Source organism: Haematobia irritans, chromosome 3, assembly GCF_050003625.1.
Source record: "Haematobia irritans isolate KBUSLIRL chromosome 3, ASM5000362v1, whole genome shotgun sequence".
NCBI lineage: Eukaryota > Metazoa > Arthropoda > Insecta > Diptera > Muscidae > Haematobia > Haematobia irritans.
Genome location: NC_134399.1, coordinates 220,158,988 through 220,183,090, shown reverse-complemented (window position 1 = coordinate 220,183,090; position 24,103 = coordinate 220,158,988). Strand labels below are relative to the sequence as shown.

General features: G+C 32.9%; 1 protein-coding gene across 4 annotated transcripts; it reads right to left on the bottom strand.

Annotated features, from left to right (window-relative positions):
• Nucleotides 1–875: 875 nt before the first annotated feature.
• On the bottom strand, nt 876–23,622 carry Cp7Fa (Chorion protein a at 7F). Of its 4 annotated transcripts, none has more exons than XM_075302987.1 (6): nt 23,473–23,622; nt 12,760–13,239; nt 12,562–12,676; nt 12,286–12,474; nt 1,603–1,685; nt 876–1,533 (listed from the first exon to the last, which is right to left on the bottom strand). In XM_075302987.1, the coding sequence occupies exons 3-6, from the start codon at nt 12,652–12,654 to the stop codon at nt 993–995; spliced, it is 906 nt and encodes a 301-aa protein (XP_075159102.1). In that variant the 5' UTR covers nt 12,655–12,676; nt 12,760–13,239; nt 23,473–23,622; the 3' UTR covers nt 876–992. The 4 variants fall into 4 exon arrangements, with proteins under 4 accessions (XP_075159102.1, XP_075159099.1, XP_075159100.1 ...); XM_075302984.1 differs by having other exon boundaries at nt 12,770–13,239; XM_075302985.1 differs by lacking the exon at nt 23,473–23,622 and adding an exon at nt 23,021–23,297 and having other exon boundaries at nt 12,770–13,239.
• Between the last annotated feature and the right edge of the window lie 481 nt (nt 23,623–24,103).

Sequence of the window (24,103 nt, the reverse complement as noted above, 5' to 3'; positions counted from 1 at the left end):
TTATTTGTCAAAACTTGATAATATGGTTGAAATTTCTCCCCCAATGTGGTAGAACAAATTCATGATGTTGTGCGTTTTTCAATTTTCGCTTTCGTCTACAGAAATATTACAAGAACAAAAATCAAAATTACATTCATTACAATTTGTGCTTAATAAACAAAATTTTCAATAAACGTTCTTGTAAAAAAAAAAACTTCCTTCTTTTTGCATTTCTCTTTCGGTCATTCATAGCCAAATTTTGGTCATAGAATTATTTATATGGTTCATATTTTGATATGAGTTTGATGAATGGGAAATACAGTATATCAAAGATAAGATGTATATGTGGGTAACTTATAGCTAAATGCCTATTAAATTTCAGAAAGATATAGAATTGGTCAAAAGGTCTTACATCAAAAGAAATAATGATTCCCCCCAAACAAAATCCGTTTGACATATTTTTTGGCTATAAAAAGGTTGTTTGGAAGGACATTACATTTTTGTGATAAGTCTTTTACAAAGTGTGAAAATAATTTATCGACTTTACCAATATGGATTGCACTGAAAAAAATATTGTCGTGTGGCTAAAAATGGAATGTCCTTAAAATACGAATTATTTCTCTCATATATAAGGACTTTTATAGCACATGGAGAAAACCCCGAATAAAAATAAAAAAAAAAAAAAAAAAAACAATTATTTAAAATGGTTTCCTAAACAATTTTAAATAAATAACAGTTCTCCGCTACTTTGGCTCGGAATCAATACCGAAATCATTACTGTAAAATCTTGGGAAAAATGTCCAGTAAAGGGGACTATGAGGTGATCATATTCCTTCTCTGCGTGAAGGATGTGCAAATCCGACATATTTGCCGAACCATCCATTGAAAAGAAAATGTTATCTCTTCCATATAAACCATTATAAGTACAAAAATTTATTAAAAAATTATTACAAATTGTCTTTCGTTGTCGTCACTTAAATACTAGTTACTCTCGGTCTCTGATAGACATCTTATCAATAGCTATGCTGACACTTTTTCTTGCCACAGTTACCAAAGGATCCATGCTTCGATTTTTCCCATGTGGCTATGCGCCCTGGCTTATAGCCACAATCAACGGAAACTTTCTCGCTAACCACAGTGCGGCCACTATCTTCACTATGCGATGAATACGAAGAACCGATTTCATGGAATTCTGGATTCTTATATTGTTCAGCCACATAGCCCAATTGTTTGTAGGTTAATCGTGGTTGTTCATCTTCTTCGTCGTTGTGATCTTCACTATTCTCCTCTTCCTCTTCAGCATCGGGATAATCCTCTACTTTTTTGGTTGTGGCAACCTTTTTATTAAGAGTAATTACCTCTTTTTTTAGGGCATAGAGATTTTCCTCATTCACAGAAGACATATAAATCTTGGGCATACCATCGATCGGTTTTTGCATAAAACCATAGGCCAATTTAGCTTCGGGTACCTCAATGGCTTTGCCAGCCTGTACCGCTAAACTTACACTGATGGGATCAGCAGGTATAGAGTCATCTTTGGAAACATATTTCGTTCTGAAAGATAATTAGGAAATTAAAATTTATGAAATATGGTTGGATTATTTTCATTGCAATTTAACATACTCGTGAACATAGGAGTCTGCTGATCCAGAATTGAATATTGCTTCATATGAGGAACTGGAGGTCCCACAACCACATGGTTTCTTCTAGAAGAAATAAATAATATGGACATTTATTGACTGATGTACATGGCAATATGAGAAATAATAATATTTCAATTTTTTAAATTAAAAGTTTAAATGGTCCGGACTTAATATTATGAGCCAGTTATCATGATTCATGGAATACCAAGCCAAAAAATGGAAGTTGTTCAATAAAAAGTAAAAAATAATATTAAAAAAATTATCCCCGCTGGGATTTGAAACGGCACATGTTTGATTTTTTAATTCCGTGGAGGCTCTTTTGAGCAAGTTTTGCAAATTAATTTTTATTTTTTGATTTGATTATGCCGAAAAAAAAAAACAAAATAAAAAAAACGTATAACATAAAAAATTTTTAGAATAATATTTAATAAAAAAAATTCTGGTGAGATTTGAACCAACGTTCTTTATTTTTTTTTTTGATGCATCGTGTTCAATGGCGTTTGTGGCTGAGTGTGCTAAGGCGTTCTGTTATGGTGCCAACAGATTCAGGTTCAACCCCCGGTGAAAGCGAAGTTTTTTCATTTGTAAAAATTAGATAATAAGATAATAAAAGTGTAACAAAAAGTACTGATAAAAATAAAAAGTGAAACTGAAAAAAAAAATACTTTTTTAAATTTCTTCATCCAATGAACAACAACTTCTAAAGAAATGCAAAAGATCCAAATAGGCGTACTTCCGTCCTATGACAAGCCCATGTAAAATTCATTGGAGATGATCCAACTTAGACTATGCAGTCCATTGTGATATCACAGTGATAAACTTGTTTAACTATACAGGAAGTTGTTTTAAGTAAATTTTTTTATAAGTCGCTGTTTTAATATTTTTAATGGATAATTTTAAACTTGTTTTTCAAATGTGAATTAATAAAATAGCACAAATTATTTCAATTTTGTGGAAAAAATTCTAAATCCATTCTAGAAAAATTACGAATTTTTGGAAATTTTTGAGGCGAGCGTTAGAATGCCCCAGCAAAAAAAGCATCGCCAAAAATGTAATGAAAATGCTCTTTTTGGATCCGGAAGTGGTGCATAATTGACGCAGAAGCGATGAATTTAACATGGGCTTGTCATAGGACGGAAGTCCTCCATTTCAACAGCCGTTGCACTGAATTTGCATCACTTCTTTAGGTGTGATCCGAATTCACTGTTTTTGATGTAAATTACAAAATTCTGTGATATTTTGTTAAATAAATGATTTTTATAAATTTTAATGGATCCTAACGCTTGTATGAAACGTTTGACCACAAATATTTTCAAAAATTCACAATTTTTTCAGATTGGATTTAGATTTTTTTTTCAACAAAATTTAAATGGTTTGTACCATTTTATGAATTCTTACTCTGTTTTTATTTAAATCAAAAAAAGTTAAGATTGCCCATTAAAAATATGAAAAAAGCATGTTATACAAAATTGAATGAAAAGAACTTCCTGGACAGTTAAAATAAAGACCATCATTGGGAGTGCATCCTCTGGAAGTGCTTTTAAAGTTGTGCCTTCGGAAGAACTTCCAAATTTTTTTGCTGGGGCATTAAAAATAATAAAAAAATTATAAAAATTATTTATTTGCTAAAATATCACAAACATTTCTTATTAACATCCAAAACACTTAGTTCGGATCACACCTTCAGAGCAACTGCCGTTGAAATGGTGGACATCCGTCCTATAACAAGCCATAACAATTCATAGCACTGCGCCAATTTTGCACAAAGTTTTTGTCGATGCTTGTTTTGCTGAATTACACCTTTGAATGCACCTGGCGCTAAAAAGTCGAACAGATTGATATTCGGATATTTTGGTAACTATCTCGCGATGAACGTCGCCAAAAAGTAGTGAAAATGTTTTTTTTTTTTGGATCCGGAATTGTTGCAAAAACGGCCGTTGCACTGAATTTGCATCACTTCTTATTGTATGATTCGATAATATTTTTTAGGTGTCAAATAATTTATATAATTTTTCATGATTTTTAATGCATTCTAACACTTGTCTGAAACGTTTGGCCTGAAATATTTTTTAAAAGATGCAATTTTTCTAGAATGGATTTAGCATTTTTTCGACAACATTTTAATAATTTGTACCATTTTATTAATTCTTACTCTGCTTTTAACCGATGTGAAACAAAAAATGTTAAAATTGGCCATTAAAAATATGAAAAGAAGCGGATTAAAGAAATTTAATTAAAAGGACTGCCTGTATAGTTGAAATAGAGAATATCTTTGGGAGAACATTTTGGAAGTGCGTTTAAAGTTGTGCCTTTGCAACAACTTCCAAATTTGTTTGCTGGGTAGTAGTGGTGTGCTGGGGCGATGGTGCTGAGTACTTTTGGTATGCTCATGGTCTGCGGCGGAATTTTAATACCACGGTTCATGAATACGATCGGACAGTGAATTACAATCGTCGGCGCTCGAGATCCTGTGGTTAATCGAAATGTTTGGAATGTTTTCTCATCGGAGAAAACCAAATCCGTCCACTTTCGTGCAAGCGATGTAACTCCAAGACTCTTTCCAGTTTGACTATTTTTGTGTATCGGTGAGGTCTTGCACATTTGAAACTTCACTGTATGCTCTGTTTCAAAGATTTTGTCTTTACAATAATAATTCCGAGCCAAAAAAGCGGAAATTTGAATTAAGGAGAATTGTATCTTAATTCTCTTTAAAATTTGAGTTTTGCATATTTGATTCTAGGAAACAAATCTTAATTTATTCAGCTTTGTTCTATCAAAAACTTACATTTTCATAGACACGACTTCAAGTAGAAATTATGCTAGGTATCAAGTAAAAAACATCTTTAAAATAAAGTGTAAAATAATATCTCCTATTTTTAAACTTTTTTTTTGGCTTTGTAGTCAAGATGCAAAAATCAACAAATTTAAAGATGATTTCATTAATTTTGAAGATTTTATCAGAAATGCTAAAGCCAAGTTGACCTTAGTAAAACGAATTTTTCTTTTATGTTAGGATACCCAATTTTAAGTCAACTTAACTGTAAGGGCAAAACGACTTCATTGAAAAGTTTATCGACTTTGGGACAATGAAAAAACTTTATATCAGGGAAATGTGTCTTCTATGTTAAGAGAAATTCGCATTCAAAATTAAAAGACATGAAATCTTTAGTCTCACGATATTATTTTTACAGTGTTTAATAGCTTTAGTCCGTATATGTGAATTTCAATCATATCTGATCTTCAATTTCCACGGCAACTCGGAATGGTACGAGAAACAAAGGAGTTATTCAAATTTAAATGCTGGAGGGCTTTAACACTGAAAAAAATATTGTCGTGAGGTTAAAGATTTCATGTCTTTAAAATACGAATGCAAATTTTGCTTAGCATAGAAGACGTATTTCTCTAGTATAAATTTTTTCTTTGTCCAAAAGTCGATAAACTTTTCAATGAAGTTGTAATTATAAGGTGATTTCACTTAAAAATGGGTATCATAACATGAAAGAAAAAATGTTTTGGCTAAGGTCAACTTGACTTTAATAATTCGGAAAAATTCTTTAAATTTAATGAACTTGTCTTTAAATTTGTTGCCTTTTTGCATCTTGACTACAAAGGAAAAATCGTTCAAATATAGGACATGTTTTTCAACACTTTATTTTAAAGACGTTTTTTACTTGAAACATAACATACTTTTTACTGGAAGTCGAGTCTTAATTTGGAAAATAAAGTTGTTGTTAACTCGTTTTTAAAAGACTTTGATAGCATATGAAGAAACAAAGCTGAAAAAGCCAAAAATTAAAATTTGCTTCCTAGAAGCAAATACACAAAACCCAAATTTAAAAGAGAATCGTGTCTTAAAAGTATCCCTACTTGCATATTCCGCGTCTTTGGCTCGGAATCAATACCAAAATTTTTAAAGTAAAGACATAATCTTTGGAAACGGTCGATAGAACTTCTGATTCCATATAATATTATTACTAATCGCTGGTCTATCCTCCGGCTAAGTACACACAAAATTTTTTTTTTCTGTTTCAATCACGAAATTAATTGATCCAATTAATTTTTTAATTGAAATGTCTTCAATCACAGAAATGATAGTATCAATTAAAAAATTAATTGAAGGTCAATTAAAAAATTAATTGTTCCAATTAAAAAATTAATTGATACTATTAATTTTTGTGATTGATTTTTGTACCAATTAAAAAATTTTTTGAATCAATTAAAATTTTAATTGAATATTTTTTAAAACTCAATTAAAATTTTAATTGGAAAAATTTTCGTGAAATTTTTTTTCTGTGTATTAATCGGAGAATGAGAAACTGGCCATAGATATGTTAGTTGTCAGCGAGCGGTTTAAACATAATAAGAGCCTTGGTTGCAACACATATCAGCCACACTGTAATTAATTCTGAAATTTAGATTACTTTCACGTTTTTTTTTTTTTTAATTTAAAACAATTCTAAATATTTTTACATAAAAAATATGATCTTTTGAATTGGTACTCATACATTAACCATTACAGCTAATATCTGCAAAACGTGACATCATTATTTTACATTCGAAGCAAGTTGTATTGCAAAAGATGAATCGAGTGTGTCCATGGACGAAATACCAAATTGTGATTGTTGAATTTAGTGTTTTGCAAAACATTTCTAGTACTGTGGGCAAAAAGTAAGGTAACATTTAGATTTTCAATTTAAATTTCGCGAGCTTTACATTTCGATGTATTTCTTTTTTTTTACTGTTAATGGCATCTGAGCTAAATTTCATATGAGTACCCATTATTACCAAGCAAACACTCTCATTACTAAATAATCTTGGATGTAATTCAGTTAGCATTACTTTTAAATGAAAATATTCGTTACTTTCGCAAGGATATTTCCTACACGGATGAAAAAGACTGTTTTTCATATGTTTGGCTATAAACATTATATGTTTGGAACACAAATTTTTAAACACAATATTTTTGAGTGCAAGCATATAATGTTCATAAACTAGCATAACATGTTTGGGACATATATGTTAATATGTTAGAACATATTATGTTTGGGACATAAAATGTTTGTAAATATAATATGCTTGAATGCAAACATATATTAATTTAGAAATAGCCTATAAACATATATGTGTTTAGTAGCTTGGAGCGCTATTTAACAGGGAGCGATATTGAATTAAGTTGGTGGTTATTGCTTGTTATAACAAAATTAACATTTTATTTTTCCTTGGGCAATTGATCAGCTACTTCTTTGATCCTTACAAACTGTGTGGTCCGCTGTTCGAATCCCCGTCCGGCAAAAGGTAAAATTAAAATAAAAAAAATCATAATTTTTTTTCTTCTACAATGTTTTATATTTCTTCTACAATGTTTGTTCTTCTACAATGTTTGTATTACAGAAAAAGGTGCTAAGAACTAAAAAATCTCGTGGAAGTGAGAAAGATGTCGGGGAATATACAATTCGGCAGAAACAAAATTTTGAGCATTCAGGTCGAAAACCTATGTTGTTAGCACCTATATTACCTGTTTATTTTCATAATTCATTATGGTTGTAAATATATAAATAAATAAATAAAATTTTGAGCACAATATTGTTTGGGAGAATTTTTTTAAGCATATAATATTTTTGGGTGCAAAATGCTTCCAAACATATTATATGGTTGTCTTGTTTTTTGGCAGACAACATTATTGAATTTGGATGCAAAAATACAAAATGTTTGGAACTTAGACGACCCAAACATATATTGTTTAGACCAATATGCTTTCAAACATATTATCTATTGGAAGAGATCAAACATATAAATGTTTGGGCAATACCCAAAAATGTATATGCTTGAAGCAAAATATGTTTGGGAGTATATGTTACAGAAGCAATTTTTTGTGAGGGTGTATGGGGAAAGTACTTCTCTGCAACATTGCCAAGAGATAAACTGTAAGCGTAGAGGATATATGAGCAAATAATATAGTTCGGAAGAAATAAACAACAAATTTATTGGATAGATGGCATTGTTCATGAAAATCTGATATATGGTAGTCGAAACCATAGACCAAGAATAGACAACGAAAGTGAATTCACAGCCCTGTAGTTTGTCTTCATACAGTAGATGGCTCTTTTTCGTCTGCAATTGAGTGATTTTTTAATTTGTCTTCAATTTGTTTTCTTGATGAAACACCAAACATTGTAAAAGCATATAAAATTCTATATATCCACACCTTTTTTGTAATGCAAATTCCCGTTTTCAAAAAAAGAAATTGAGTCACTTGACTGCGCAATTGAGTGGAATGACTGCGCACTGCAAATAAACAAAACCATGGTGAATTGTCAATGGTGCGCAGTCATTCCACTCAATTGCGCAGTCAAGTGACTCAATTTCTTTTTGGAAAACGAGAATAACCGTATAAATTAGTAAATTTGCATTACAAAAAAGATGTGGATGAATAGTATTTTATAAACTTTCACAATATTTGGTGTTTCAACGAGAGAACAAAGGAAAGAAAACAAATTAAAGCCAAATTAAAGAAACACTCAATTGCAGACGAAAAAGAGCCATCTACAGTGTGCAGACAAACTACAGCGCTGTGAATTCACTTGAGATGTCTATACCTTCCTTGGTCTATGGTCTCTATTTTTAATTGGTCTATGGTCGAAACCATCTTGCGATTGTAATTCAATATTCTCAAGCATACCGTATCTCAAACAAGTTTCAAAATATTTTTTCTCGTCTGACAGTGACAATTCATTTTATTGCTTGCAAGTTGACCAAAGCATTTCGATTTCCGCAATAAAGTTACAGCGAAACCTCTAAGTGGTCAACACCTATGGTCGTCTAAATTGTGTCCACATTTCGAAGGTGTCCAGTTATGAAAGATTAATTTTAATGTGTTAATATAGAAAACGTACCCGGACAAATGTCCGCATTTGGGAGGTGTCCACCTTTCAGAGTGTCAAAGTTTGGTATTCAAGCGTGATTGATTCATATTTGATTGGACTACCATATGTGGCTGTCGATAGAGCTGTCCAGCATTTAAATGTGATTAAATCTTTAGAATTGCTCGTGATCGTGATACTGGCAGTGTTGCATAGGTTAGAACCACCGTGGTGCAATTGTTAGCATGCCCGCATGCAAGGTCGAAACGTAGTTTTCAGCGATGGATTATCCCACCTCAGTAATGCTGGTGACATTTCTGAGTGTTTCAAAGCTTCTCTAAGTGGTTTCACAGCAATGTGGAACACCGTTCGAACTCGGCTCTAAACAGGAAGTCCCTTGTCATTGAGCTTAACATAGAATCGGGCAACACTCAGTGCTAATAAGATAAGTTCACCGCTGTGGTATCACAATGTACTGAATAGTCTAAGTTAGCCTGAAATAACGGGCTGCCACTAACAGGTTGGCAGATAAGTCCCCTGTCTAACAAAGAAAAACACATTTCTTTGTCAGAATTCGTTTTTATTATTCAACATAGTGTTCCCTTCAAGAGCGATACAACGATTATAACGACCTTCCAATTTTTTGATACCATTTTGGTAGTACTCCTTCGGTTTTGCCTCAAAATAGGCCTCAGTTTCGGCGATCACCTCTTCATTGCAGCCAAATTTTTTCCCTGCGAGCATCCTTTTGAGGTCTGAGAATAAGATAAAGTCGCTGGGGGCCAGATCTGGAGAATACGGTGGGTGGGGAAGCAATTCGAAGCCCAATTCATGAATTTTTGCCATCGTTCTCAATGACTTGTGGCTTCCACCGTATTTGTTCCCTTCAGAAAACAGTATTTTATCAAAACACGAAATTCCTTTTTTTCCATTTTTTTCACAATAACAAAAGTTGCTTCACGCTCTATCTCACAAACTAATTGACTTACAGCAGTCAAATTTTGACACGAATCATTTGAAGGTCGGTATTATATAAAAATATTATGCATTTAATACTAGCGACGCCATCTATGTGTCAGACCGGGGACTTATCAGCCAACATGTTATCATCTAACATAACCTTGGGTTTCAAAAAGTGGACGAAAAAAACGGCAAAAACACCAGAAATTTTGCAAAAAGTAAAGCCCAAATGTGATCGAATTCCTCGGCAACACAGATTGAAAAATGAGCATTGAAGTTCTAAAAAGTGCAAAAGCTCGATGCACAAAAATGTAAGACTGAAAAGAGTCAAGGAGTTGCTTCGCTTGCAGGGTAATGAGTGAAATTGGGTTTTCTCCGAAGCCATTCCAAGTTTAGTGAGTTTACTTGACAAAGGATGTACACATTAGATTGCACGCGAGAACTCAAACGTGAACCACGAAAATTTCGTGTCACGTGTACACCTCTAGTTCAAGATCGAAACTTTTCCTACCATTTGTAAATAGAGGTGAGTATTTTTCACCAGAGTAAATTGATATATCACCATAGTAAAAAGGTTCGGTTTTCAGTACATTTTCATGTACATTTGATTGATTTTCGTGGTGAGACATGAAACAGTCTAACATTGAGATGTTAGACTGGAAAGAGCCAAGGAGTTGCTTCGTTTGCACGGAAGTGACCGAATTTGGTTTGCTCCGAAGTCATTCCAAATTAAGCAGGTTTACTTGACAAAGATATCAGCTGAAAATGTACACATTAGATTGCCAACCTGAACTCAAGCGCCGCCGATGTTATTGGTGTTAGCCGCCGTAACGTCCGATGGTCCTCTCCGCTCGTATTCATCGATCTAAAGACTATTGATGTCCTGAGCAGACACCATCGCAATCAGAACGTGTCAATTAAGAATGGCTTAAATAAGAGGTTCCTCACTTCATTTCTACCACACAATGTCCACCAAAACCTCCGGATCTCAATACTTTGGACTTTTGTACATGGGTCATTTTACTCTCCAATACACTCATAGAAAAAATCATGCACGGCGTGCTCCTTTCAAAACGATGCGTTCATGAAAGTGAATCAACACACTTGTCGATGTCGAACGGAGTACAGTCAGGTGTCAATCTGACAATGATAAAATGACACCATGCGTTGTCGAAATAACAACCAGCGTTCACGATCTGAAAACGTTATGGTTACGAATTTATAAACAGAATTAAAAAAAGATTTCCGCTACCGTGACTCGAACCTGTGTTTTCTGCACCATACGCGTTAACAGTCGCCTTAGCACATTGCACCACCGAGGGAGTTGCCATAATAACGTCTAACGATTATTTTAAGACATTTCATGGCCAAAGAAAAACGAATGCCGTTCATGAAATCGTGAACGCCCGTGGACGAAATTGTGAACATTCCGTTTTGATTTTTTGTGAACGTTTCCGTTTCATTTTGCAACCGTCTGTTCACGACTATGGAACGTAATTTTTTCTATTAGTGTACTAAAAAATACCAAAGTGTCAAAACGGCGCACAGTGGGGTTTTTGATGTCAAAAGCGGGAATTAATTCGAAGTAGCTTTCCCTGTTTATAGTTTTAACTTTTTTTCGGCCAAATTCACTAAAAGACATAAAACCAATCAAATTTTAAATATTTTTGAGTCCACATTTTATTTGTTTTCCATTAGTTAATTTGCAACAAAAAAAAAAGAGAGAATGAATATCTGCTTTTTGATCTGATTCTTAACAATTATTATCATCATCATCACAATCATCATCGTCAGTAAAATTACTATATGTATCATTATCATCAACACTGGCATTTTGATCACCATCAAGATTTGACTCAAATATCAACATTTGAATTGCTTCCATAGGCAAATTGTGGGATTTCTTCTCCTTTAATTTCTCATTTCTGATATAACTGGATCCGAAGTATGTTAATTAACAGTCTTTTAAATATCTCTTCAAAAAATGCTCTCTACAATTTTTAAAATCTTTGTTTCGAGCTTCTTGCGCTTCTTCCGACAACTGTCCAATTGGAAGTAAAGCGTGGTTAATTATTTCTGCTCCAAGTAATAAATATTTGTGCACAATTGGGGACATATAGTACCAGGGGTTGAAAAATGTATTTCCATTTAATTTCAAAATGTGCAAAAAAGTGCAGACAACTTTTTCATCTATGCTTTCAAAAGAGTTTATTGTTTTAGAAAAAATAAACTTGTTTACTTAATTTGGCTTTATTCACAACTAGTTGTCGACATATTTCTCGAAATCCTCTAATTTAAAGACTTACGAGCGAAACTAAATTTCAAATAATAACACAAGTCACATATAACAACAAAAAACACAAAAATAATCTTATTAACCTGAGGATGAAGGTTCCATTATTATTTTTTTAATTATCGCTTTAGAAAACACTCAAAACTAATTTTTAAGACACCAATAACTTACATTTATATCGCACGCAAGGAAAACGTAAAATAACTCCAACTTCAAACATATATAGTGGCACAAGGGTACTTGTCACAGACACAATTTTTGCGCTAGTGATGTGGAATTTTGTGTACTTTTACCGACTATAAAAATTTTTTCGGTTCTCCTAAATTTCATTTTACAATTAATTCCCATTTTTGGTATCAAAAACCCCAATGTGCGGCGTTTCCATTAAAAATGGATCAATGTTAGTTTCATAATGAATTCTTCCTACATACAAACAATTTTGTAAAACCCCCCTATGGATCTTAATTATCGTTTGACTTTCACTACCAATCACAAACCCTTTCCAATAAAGTCTAGTGAAAAATTAAAAATATTAACCTATAGAACTTACTTTCAATGCTTTCGGAACTACAGCAGGCTCAATCAGTTTCTTGGTACAATAGCATTTATCACCAATAGGTTCAACATCAAGTGGTGGCTTATCATCCGTACGCCTATGTTTAGGTCTCACAAATTTCCGTTCGGTACAGCCCGCACAGAAGTCGTCACCCTTTTCAGAGCAGACACATCCCGCATCTATCTAAAATCAAAAAAGCACGGGCGGTATGGACCACCGTTTTAATGGATACCATTGGAACGTCCACTCTTACCTTCGAAAATTCTATACCTTTAATGGCATCAAAGTTGCAATTATCCAAACAAGGAGTGTCATATAAACCAGCCATTTGTGGGCTACCATGGATCTTAGTGAAAGTCTCATTATGCTTAGTCGTTGTTATATCCTACAAAATGCATTTGTTTTCCACGTAGAATAAGCCGAAAATTAATTGGCAGACAAGTAGGGTTCAATATCCGCTTAACTTACACACACTTACCACAGTCAGGGTCCAGAGTTTTCTGGCGAAATGATGAAACTCTGTTCACTATGGAGGGCTTCTATTTAAAACATTTTGTGGTCTTCATTTTCTCTGCTTATTTATCATCCATGCAGTTCGTGCACTTGGTCATACATTGTACGATTCCACCATTAGATAATTCTTTCCGGTGTCGTTCTTTTTATTCTTATGGGGATGGTTGTGGTCATCGTCTCTGCTCCGTGTTTCTGGTGAACTTTTGAAAATAATTTCAAGAATGTTTTTTTTTACGAAGAAACCCATACATTGATTGTGACGAGTAAGCCAATGAGCCACCCAATGGTGGCAAGCACTAGCAATAGTTCGATTAAACACCAGTCAATATTCAATTCTTCCAGTCATTATTTTGGGGGATTTTTCAGTAACTCAGTGGAACCTCTTTTAATCAGTAATACCCATGTGTAATTGTGTGCTAATGAAGGGTAGGCTTTCTGAAAATAGTGGAGGAAAAAAAAACAGATTTAGGGTATGGAGTATTTTATTTTTAATAAACATTTCTTTAAATACATTAAGGTGGGTTATTACATAATTGTAACCATAAACACTATTCTATTAGCGATGCAATTAGTTTAGCCATTTTACATTAAGTCCAATTTTTGTTTAAAATAATAAAATTTACTTAATTCAGTAAAAATTTCCTAAACTGAAAGCAGTTAGAAATAGTCCACCGCTGTGGTACATGATAAAAAAGTTTTTGCATTTGTATGTAACGCCAAGTAGGACCAGTCTAAAACCGATCGTCTTTGAATTAAATTATAAGTCTATCATTGAAAACCGGTTCAGATATAGATAAAGCTGCCATATATATTTAGTTAAAGCCTAAAGGAGTTTCATAAAAAAAATATCTCCAAAATATTTCCACTTAAAAAGTTGATTGAAGTTGAACCCCCATATACCAAAAAGTTAAAGAAAACGTCAAGCCTACTTTTACCATATAAATTCATTCGATAAACTGTCAATAAATTGTTTTGCATATGGGCAGAAAACTTTTTCAATTAAAAAAATTAATTGAAATTTTTTATATTTTTAATTAAAAAATTATTATTATTTTCATAAAAAAAATTAAAAATCGAACTGGGAAAACTAATCCCCATTTTCATGTTGTTCCGTTAATGCTACGTTAGCTAACGAACTTTTAATCCGCACTATTCGAGGTGTGCATGTGAAACGAAATTGTCGTGACTCACGCATGAGTCGAATTTCGGAAAAATACGCCCACGAAAATAATCCCGCCCACGGACATAAAACGCATACGAGTTGAATTCATTTACAATTTTAGTGACACCTGGGATGTTAAGAGTTTAATAACGCTCTCTATTTTAATCATACACATGTTTTCAGACCAGGGATGGAAAATGCAGTACTATAGTACTTTTTTCAATACTTTTTCGCCCTGGTCAGTATCCTGGTCAGTACCCCCTCGAATGAATTAGTACCTTTTGTGGAGACATTTTTGAGCTGATATCAGACTTATGGTACAATAGTTTAGACCAAATATTGTAATATTTTGAGAAACTCTTTAACAAACTTATTTGCTAATAGTCTTTTACAAATTCGGAAAAAACAGACAAGTTCATGCGGGAAAAAATCTCGATTTTGTAAAAGCCATAGTCGAAAACACGATTTTATTGAATTTCAAGAATGTTTTAGTCGAAAAAAGCGTGTGTTTCAATATTACGCTTCCACGCGAACAATTTCTAGATAAGAAGTTATCGATCGCGTACTATAATAACCATTACAATCACGGTCGAAACTTGAGACAAAAATATAATTTTGCAAAAATTTATTTCTTCAGAAAGTTTTGACAAAATTTTATTTATTTGTCTTTTAATGACCAATGTAATATTTAAGTTTTTAATTCTTTGTTATGGTAAAAAAAATTATTTCTCCAGAAAGTTTTATCAAAATTTTATTTCTATTGAAAATTTTATCAAAATTTTATTTCTGTTGAAAATTTTATCAAAATTTTATTTCTATTGAAGATTTTGTCAAACTTTTATTTCTACAGAAAATTTCGTCAAAAGTTTATTTATATAGAAAATTTTGTCAAGGTTAGGTTAGGCGGCAGTCCGATGTATCAGGCTCACTTAGACTATTCAGTCCATTGTGATACCACATTGGTGAACTTCTCTCTTATCACTGAGTGCCGACCGATTCCATCTTAAACACAATGACAAGGGATCTCCTTTTTATAGCCGAGTCGGAACGGAGTTCCACATTGCAGTAAAACCACTTAGAGAAATTTTGCAACCCTCAGAAATGTCACCAGCATTACTGAGGTGGGATAATGGGATTTATTTCTATAGAAAATGTTGTCAAAATCTAATTTCTATAGGAAATTTTGTCAAAGTTTTATTTCTATAGTAAATTTTGTAAAAATTTTATTTTTTTTAGAAAATTTTGTCAAAAATTTATGTTTATTTATCTACAGAACATTTTTGAAGTACCATGAAGTACAACTGTGGCAACCGTGACTACAAGACTACGTTATGCTTTGTAAGCGGATATAAAACTAAAAAAAATATTTAAAATTGAGGGATTGACAAACAAAATTGTATTTTCTTTAAAATTCAGTCTGAAGTAGCTCTTGACAATAATCTTCCAATGTAATTTTTGTTGAATTTTAGTGAAAAGTACTTTTTCGCTCAAAAAAAAAATACCTTTTTTGTACTTTTTTAAAAATTGTATTTTCCATCCCTGTTTCAGACACGTCTCTAAGGTAAATTACTCATAAAATTATTCGTGAGTCACAACATTTTTCGTTAGCCGTACTATGGACATATCGATGTCTCCATTCCAAAGTACGCTAAAAAAAGTCTAAAAAGTGAATTTTGTAGGAAACAAGTTAAAAGTTTTTTTTTTGAATTTCTCAAAAACCGTATAAGATATAAATTCACTTTTTTCGTAATTTTTTTAGAATGTACGACCTAACCTAACCTAACCTAATAGAACATGGCTAAAAATTACATAGATCGCTATAGACCGAACAAAGCTTTTTGCCCTTTTTTATTGGAAAATTTCAAAACTTTAGTCACAGGCTATGTACAATATTAACCATAACTTTTGATAGAAGTGTCCAATAAATTCGAACTTTTGACAGGATGCAATTCACATCAATCCGAACAAAAAACAACGAACTCCATCAAAAAATGCTAATGAGGACATCGATATTTGTCACCTTGCCTAAATATTCAAAAAAAAAAAGCGTCGCCAAAAAAGTAGTTAAAATGTTCTTTTTGGATCCGGAAGTGGTGCAAAATTGGCGCAGAAGCGATGAATTTAACATGGGCTTGTCATAGGACGGTTGTCCACCATTTCAATAGCCGGTGAACTGAATTTGCACCACTTCTTAAGGTGTGATCCAAATTCAGTGTTTTGGATGAGAATTAAGAAATTTTGTGATATTTTGACAAATAAATAATTTTTAAATTTTTTTATGATTTTTAATGCGTGTCTTGAATGCTTAAAATCAAATATTTTCAAAAATTCGCAATTTTTTTTAGAAAATATTTAGCATTTTTTCGGCAAAATTGTAATAATTTGTACCATTTTATTAAATCTTAATCTGTTTTTAACGCATTTGAAACAAATATTTTTTAAATTTCCTATTAAAAATATGAAAAAAGCGTGTTATCAAAAATTGACTCAATTGAAAATAACACCTTTGGGAGGACATTTTTGGAAGTGCTTTTAAAGTTGTGCTTTAGAAGAACTTCAATTTTTTTTTTGCTGGGTAGTTAAGAACTTAACTGCTTAACATTTTTCAGTTGAAGTTAACCTGTGGGAAGATATTTCCATTTTGCTTTCTGCTAACTGGCAGTTAAAGCCTAACGGAGCTACATGAAAATGGCCGTAAGTCTGTTAAGAAAGTGATTAATTAAAAAATTAATTGTGTTTTGCAATCAACATCAATTAAATTTTTAATTGAATTAATTAAAAAATTAATTGAAATCCATTATTTTTTAATCAAGTATTGTTTTGAAGCCCAATTAGAAGTGTGATTGATGTTATCAATTTTCGTGATTGAAGATATTTCAAGAAAAAAATCTAAGTTTGTCTAGTCAGGTTGAAACCGGTTCAGATTTAACGGGGTTGGCTGGTAAGTCCCCGGTCTGACACATAGATGGCGTCGCTAGTATTAAATGCATATTATTTTTATATAGTACCAACCTTCAAATGATTCGTGTCAAAATTTGTCGTCTGTAAGTCAATTAGTTTGTGAGATAGAGCGTTTTTGTGAAGCAACTTTTGTTATTGTGAAAAAAATGGAAAAAAAGAACTTCGTGTTTTGATAAAATACTGTTTTCTGAAGGGAAAAAATACGGTGGAAGCAAAAACTTGGCTTGAAATTGAGTTTCCGGACTCTGCCCCAGTGAAATCAACAATAATTGATTGGTATGCAAAATTTAAGCGTGGTAAAATGAACACGGAGGACGGTGAACGCAGTGGACGCCCGAAAGAGGTGGTTACCGACAAAAACATCAAAAAGATCCACAAAATGATTTTGAATGACCGTAAAATGAAGTTGATCGAGATAGCAGAGGCCTTAAAGATTTCAAAGGAACGTGTTGGTCATATCATTCATCAATATTTGGATATGCGGAAGCCCTGTGCAAAATGGGTGTTCACATTTGACCAAAAAAACAACGTGTTGATGATTCTGAGTGGTGTTTGCAGCTGTTAACTCGTAATACACCCGAGTTTTTCCGTCGATATGTGACAATGGATGAAACATGGCTCCATCACTGAGTCCAATCGACAGTCGGCTGAGTGGACAGCGACCGGTGAACCGTCTCCGAAGCGTGGAAAGACTAAAAAGTCCGCTGGCAAAGTAATGACCTCTCTTTTTTGGGATGCACATGGAATAATTTTTATCGATTGTCTTGAGAAGGGAAAAACCATCAACAGTGACTATTATATGGCGTTATTGGAGCGTTTGAAGGTCGAAATCGCGGCACAACGGCCCCATATGAAGAAGAAAAAAGTGTTGTTCCACCAAGACAACGCACCGTGCCACAAGTCATTGAGAACGATGGCAAAAATTCATGAATTGGGCTTCGAATTGCTTCCCCACCCACCGTATTCTCCAGATCTGGCCCCCAGCGACTTTTTCTTGTTCTCAGACCTCAAAAGGATGCTCGCAGGGAAAAAATTTGGCTGCAATGAAGAGGTGATCGCCGAAACTGAGGCCTATTTTGAGGCAAAACCGAAGGAGTACTACCAAAATGGTATCAAAAAATTGGAAGGTCGTTATAATCGTTGTATCGCTCTTGAAGGGAATTATGTTGAATAATAAAAACGAATTTTGACAAAAAAATGTGTTTTTCTTTGTTAGACCGGGGACTTATCAGCCAACCTGTTAAATATAGCTCCCATATATATATTTCGCCTGATTTATACTCTAATGACTACAGAGCCCAACTCCGATTTACGTGGCATTTTGTACAGATAGTAAAATTAACATTCTACCTATACATGCCAAATTTATGTCAGGTTTTGGCAAAGATACCCAACTGTTACGTACAATTTCAGTGATAATTTTCCTATACTATGCTAAAATCATATTCTACACACGGTAATGGCTCCCTTCATATTTAAAGGATTTGAGATGGTATCAAAGTGGTGAATAAGACCCATACTTGTTGTCAGCCCGAATTATTCGTCTTTAATAATCAGGTAGCATTCGGTGACGCTAAAATTTTGTGAAAAATTGGTTTGTGATTTTCTAATATTTGTAGGGATTGGAATCTTAAAAGATGACAAAATCGTAATGGCAGCAAATTATTAAAAGTTAAAGATTGAAGTTTCAAAACATACTTTAAGTAGTTACTTGGAAATTTATTTAATTTTGTAATATATTTTATTAGACATTCCCAGCAAAAAAAGCGTCGCCAAAAAAGTAGTGACAATGTTCTTTTTGGATCCGGACACAGCAGCGATGAATTTAACATGAGCTTGTCATAGGACGGATGTCCACCATTTCAGCAGCCGTTGCACTTAATTTGCATCACTTCTTAAGGTGTGAGTCGAAATCACTGTTTTGGATGTGAATTAAAAAAATTTTGTGATATTTTGACAAACAAATCATTTTTAAAATTTTTTTATGATTTTTAATGCATTATAACGCTTCACTGGAACTTTTGTCATCAAATATTTTCAAAATTTCGCAATTTTTCTAGGGGGGACCTAATTTTTTTCTGCAGGGGGCTAAGCCCTGCCCCCAGACGCCTTACTACGCTTATGATGACCATATGTAATGGCATTCATTTTCGTGCAAAAAAACCTGTACTAAGTTGATTTCGTTTCACAAAAAAATATGTTGCCTTGGTGTTACACTACTTTGTCCCTCATTGTATTATAAACCCCCAAAAATAGTATTATTCCAAAATTATTGTTAATTTATAAAACTGTGAGGAATACATGACCCATAAGCTATGAGAGCGTCATTCATACGATTACAATTAATTTCGAGAAGGTTGCACCTTTTATTCCAATCGAAATCGCCATAAGGTTCACGAACCTTATGGCGATTTGGAATCGCAATCGCCATCCGAAATCCTAAAATTTAGTTCAATTTTCGCACGAGGTTCTTCATAATATATATGCGAATAACATATATATGGACAGACGGGCCTATTTTGAGTGGATTGACTTACAATGTGAAGACTGCCATCAATATTTCTGCAATATCCCTTAAAGGTTAATCGGATGAAAAGTTGAAATTTCTACACTTGCAAAATATTCTCCTGCACTAAAAAGTTTTTTTTTCAAAGATTTTGACCAACCCGTAAAAATTTTGGTATTGATTTCGAGATGCAGCTTCTTTAAAATAAAATACATTTTATTTTTTTTGTGGTGATTGTAACTTCTAGTGAATATTAATAATTTTTTTTTTCATTTTTTAGTGTAAGGAAACGTGGTCATTTTTACATTTTGGAAAAGTCGACTTTTAATTTTTGCGATTGTTTAAATAATGAAAATAATATGTATATAACAGTGGATTTTCTTAAATGTTTCTTAAATAGACGAGGTTTGATTTTTTTTTAATTTCAAAAGTACACAAATTTCATTTAAATATGGACACAGTTTGGAAGAGTTGTTCCCTTAGTTAATTAAATTAAAAAAAATCATAAAATTCTACATAAAATATGAGAAAATAGTATACATTAAAATTTCAATACATACAATAGTAGATTATAGTTGACTATTCCTACACTGAAAAAATATTTACGTCATATTAAAGATTACACAACCTAAATTATGGGGAGCCACCGTGGTGCAATGGTTAGCATGCCCGCCTTGCATACACAAGGTCGTGGGTTCGATTCCTGCTACGACCGAACACCAAAAAGTTTTTCAGCGGTGGATTATCCCACCTCAGTAATGCTGGTGACATTTCTGAGGGTTTCAAAGCTTCTCTAAGTGGTTTCACTGGAATGTGGAACGCCGTTCGGACTCGGCTATAAAAAGGAGGTCCCTTGTCATTGAGTTTAACATGGAATAGGGCAGCACTCAGTGATAAGAGAGAAGTTCACCACTGTGGTATCACAATGGACTGAATAGTCTAAGTGAGCCTGATACATCGGGCTGCCCCATAACCTAACCAAACCTAACCTAGGAGGCGAAATTACAAAATATTAAGGACAAATTTTTTATAAAGTAATGAAATTTTAATCAAATTAAAATTTGTAATCTTTGCTTCAAAAATGTTTTTCATTAAATTTAGGACACAAAGTTTGTAAATTTGCATCCCTCCGTTAAAGTCCATGTCTTTGAACTAAGGCTAATTTTCCTTAAAGTAAAGAAACACATTTTTGATTTAAAGAAATTGTCCTTAAATTTTTGAAACTTTAGATTTAAGATAAAAACGATTCAAATATAGGCTAAGACTTTGTAACGGTTCGAAATATATTTCGCCCTTACATACTATCTCCCACTACCACATGATATTAAAAAATACGAATTTTTCGTACCATTACTTATAATCGTTTTACACATCTACTTTTATGGGCAGCCTTTTTAGTGAGTAGGTAGAATTCCAACAGACGGACAGGTCAATTGGCATACATCCGTCTAATCAAAAGGAGTTCACCCCCTTACGCATTCGCTTGCTTCCGCACTAATTGTTTCGGCAATTAGCTTGCTTCCGCATTAATTGCTTCGGCTTTTAGCTTGCTTCCGCACTAATTGTTTCGGCTTTTAGCTTGCTTCCGCACTAATTGTTTCGGCAATTAGCTTGCTTCCGCACTAATTGCTTCGGCGTTTAGCTTGCTTCCGCACTAATTGTTTCGGCAATTAGCTTGCTACCGCACTAATTGTTTCGGCTTTTAGCTTGCTTCCGCACTAATTATTTCGGCAATTAGCTTGCTTCCGCATTCGCTTGCTTTCGCACTAATTGCTTCGGCTTTTAGCTTGCTTCCGCACTAATTGTTTCGGCAATTAGCTTGCTTCCGCACTGATCGCTTCGGCCATTAACTTGCTTCTACATTCGTGTATCTTCCCTTAGTATTAGTCACCGAGCAGTCAACGAGCACCGGATCGACGAACTACAATCAACGAACCACCAGCATCTCATCATCGAGAAAGCAACGATCACGAAATCAACCTATCAACGACCACCCTATCAAGACATCGTCAACAACAACCCCGAATTACCGACAACCCTGAGTTACCAAATCAACAATCAAGCACGAATCGTCAACAACAAACCTGAACTACCGAAACAAATCGTTGAAGACAAGCCTGCATCACCGAACCGATTTATCAACCGAACAGTCAACGACAACGAATCGTCAACGACGATTCTGAACTACCGAACGCTGTGTCAATGGATCGTTAACGACAGGCTCGAATTAACGAATCGTCACAAAAACCTAATCAACAACCGACTAGTCAACGACGCCGAATCATCTACGACAATTCCGACTTACCAATACCGAAGCATCGTCCACGAACGCCGATTCAGTGGATCGTTAACGACAGCCGAACAGATCGTTAACAAAAAGTCAGAATCACCGAACGGTGGCCGACAACCTTTAAACGAATCGTCAACAATAAAACCCAAATCAACGAACCTAGCTCGTCTTCACGGTCGTCAAATCAACAGTGAGCCTCAGCAACGAATATCTACAACATCCCTGAATTCCAAGCTTATAAAACGAATTATTATTGTACGTATATACGATAAAATAACCATCAATAAAACCTGTACTGTTCAACCTATTAAGGCATAAATCGTGTGTTTTAATTTTAAGGTTTGTGGGTCCTTAAAGGTAATCCTGGACAACTACTGGTCTATCTCAGCCTACGAAAAAACCACGTTATAACTTATTTTGAGGATTTAGCGTCTTTGCATTTAAATCCTCAAAATAAGTCTTAATAAGTTTAAAGCTTTTTTGGAATTAAGAAAACATTTTCTATTTTGAAGTATCCGTTATGATTTGGATTTTTTAACTGCCATTTGTTTGTAAGTGAGTACCTTTATTAATAAACCGCGAAATGAGAATGAAAATTTCATAAATGAGATCTGTTTTCTAATTTTAATTTTATTGATCCGAGATTTAAAGCCAGATAGGTCGCTAAAAATTTTCTTTATTTTAAACAAGCCACATCTTTGGCTAGGAAAAAATACCAAAATCCTTAAAGGAAGGTCAAAATCTTTGGATCCAAGTAAACTTTTTTTGAGTGTAAAGTCATCTTTTACTTTACAATTTCAAAGGACGATTTTTAAAAAATTTCAAACGTAGAAAAAGTTGAGAAGTATTTTTTTCTGATTATAATATGTATTTAAAATTACAGCGATGCCAGTAAGAGATTTTTCGGGGTGAAGTCCAGAAAAAAACAAATCTTCCATATATTTTATTAATTTATTTCCCTTTTATTATATTTCACCATTACCTGGATTTTAAGCAGAATATTTGTTTACACTTAGTTCAATAAACTTTTATTTGTTAAGATTTTCGTACATATAATTGTTTATTTTTTATTTTTAAAGTTTTTTGTAATATTTCAATCAATTATAAAATACTGGAAATTTAAAATATTAAAAAAAGGAATGCTAGTTTTGATTTGTTAAAACTGGAATGGAAAATCAATTAAGAATATGGTTACCATAAAGTTCTTTTAATATCGATATGAACCTATTGGAAATGACATGAAACAAAAATCTTTGAATTATTTAAAAGTGATTGAGTTAAATATCTCTCCACGTACCTCTTGCAAGATCGAATTAATTATAGATTATAGATTTACACCATTATATTTTCTATTTATATAAATATTTTGCACTATAACAATATATCCGATTGAAAATAAATTTCACCACATGCACTTGGAAGACAAAACGATTCTCCCTGAACTAATTATAAAAGCGACTGAACCATCATAATACCAAAAATTCTCCATGACCCATTTAAGATGGTTTTGAAATTAAAGTTGCTGGTTTACATGACCCACTTTTAGCATTACAATGCACTTTCCCAATAACTTTCTATATTGGTACCAATGTACTCTCATTGGGCGAATTACACAGCAAATTCAGCAGCTTTTTTTTTTGTATATTTTTGTAGAGAATAACGAAAAACAAAGCTTTCTGTATTTTGATGAATAATTTTTTTTTAGTACACATTTTTTGTTTTATTTTTTTGGTTCGAATTAGGTCATACCGTATATTTGTCTTTCTTTTTTAATCCCGATTTTCTTTCATCATATGGAAATTCCACACAAACGGAAATACCACTAAAAGACAAAAACCCGACATAAATTCTTAATTTTGAAATGTCAGCTGGAAATGTTAATAAATCTCATCCAACTCAATTAAAGTATTTTAAGAAACTGCCGCGATAGCTTTAAATGACAATTTGCAGAGTGCTAGTTTAGGTAAAAAAAAATAGGTTTTTTTATCACAATTATTAATCAGTCAGTTGGCTTTTTGTTCCAACCAGTTTACACCCAAGAAAAAATCTGTATTTTTACCAATTTTGTATGAAAATTGCAAATTAAAAAAATTTAATTTTTTATATATAATTAATTATTATTTTATATTTTGCATTTAAGTTCCAACCAGTTTACATTCAAGAAAAAAATATGTATTTTTACCAATTTTGTATGAAAATGGCAAATTAAACTTTTTTATTTTATTTATACATAATTTGTTATTATTTTATTTAATGTAGCATTTAATGTGAACTAAGTTCATATAATTTTTTTCCAATTTTTCTGTTTATAATTTAAAAAAAAAATGTCATGAAAAATTCATTTTATTTCAATTATACAAAAAGATTGGCTCAATTATTA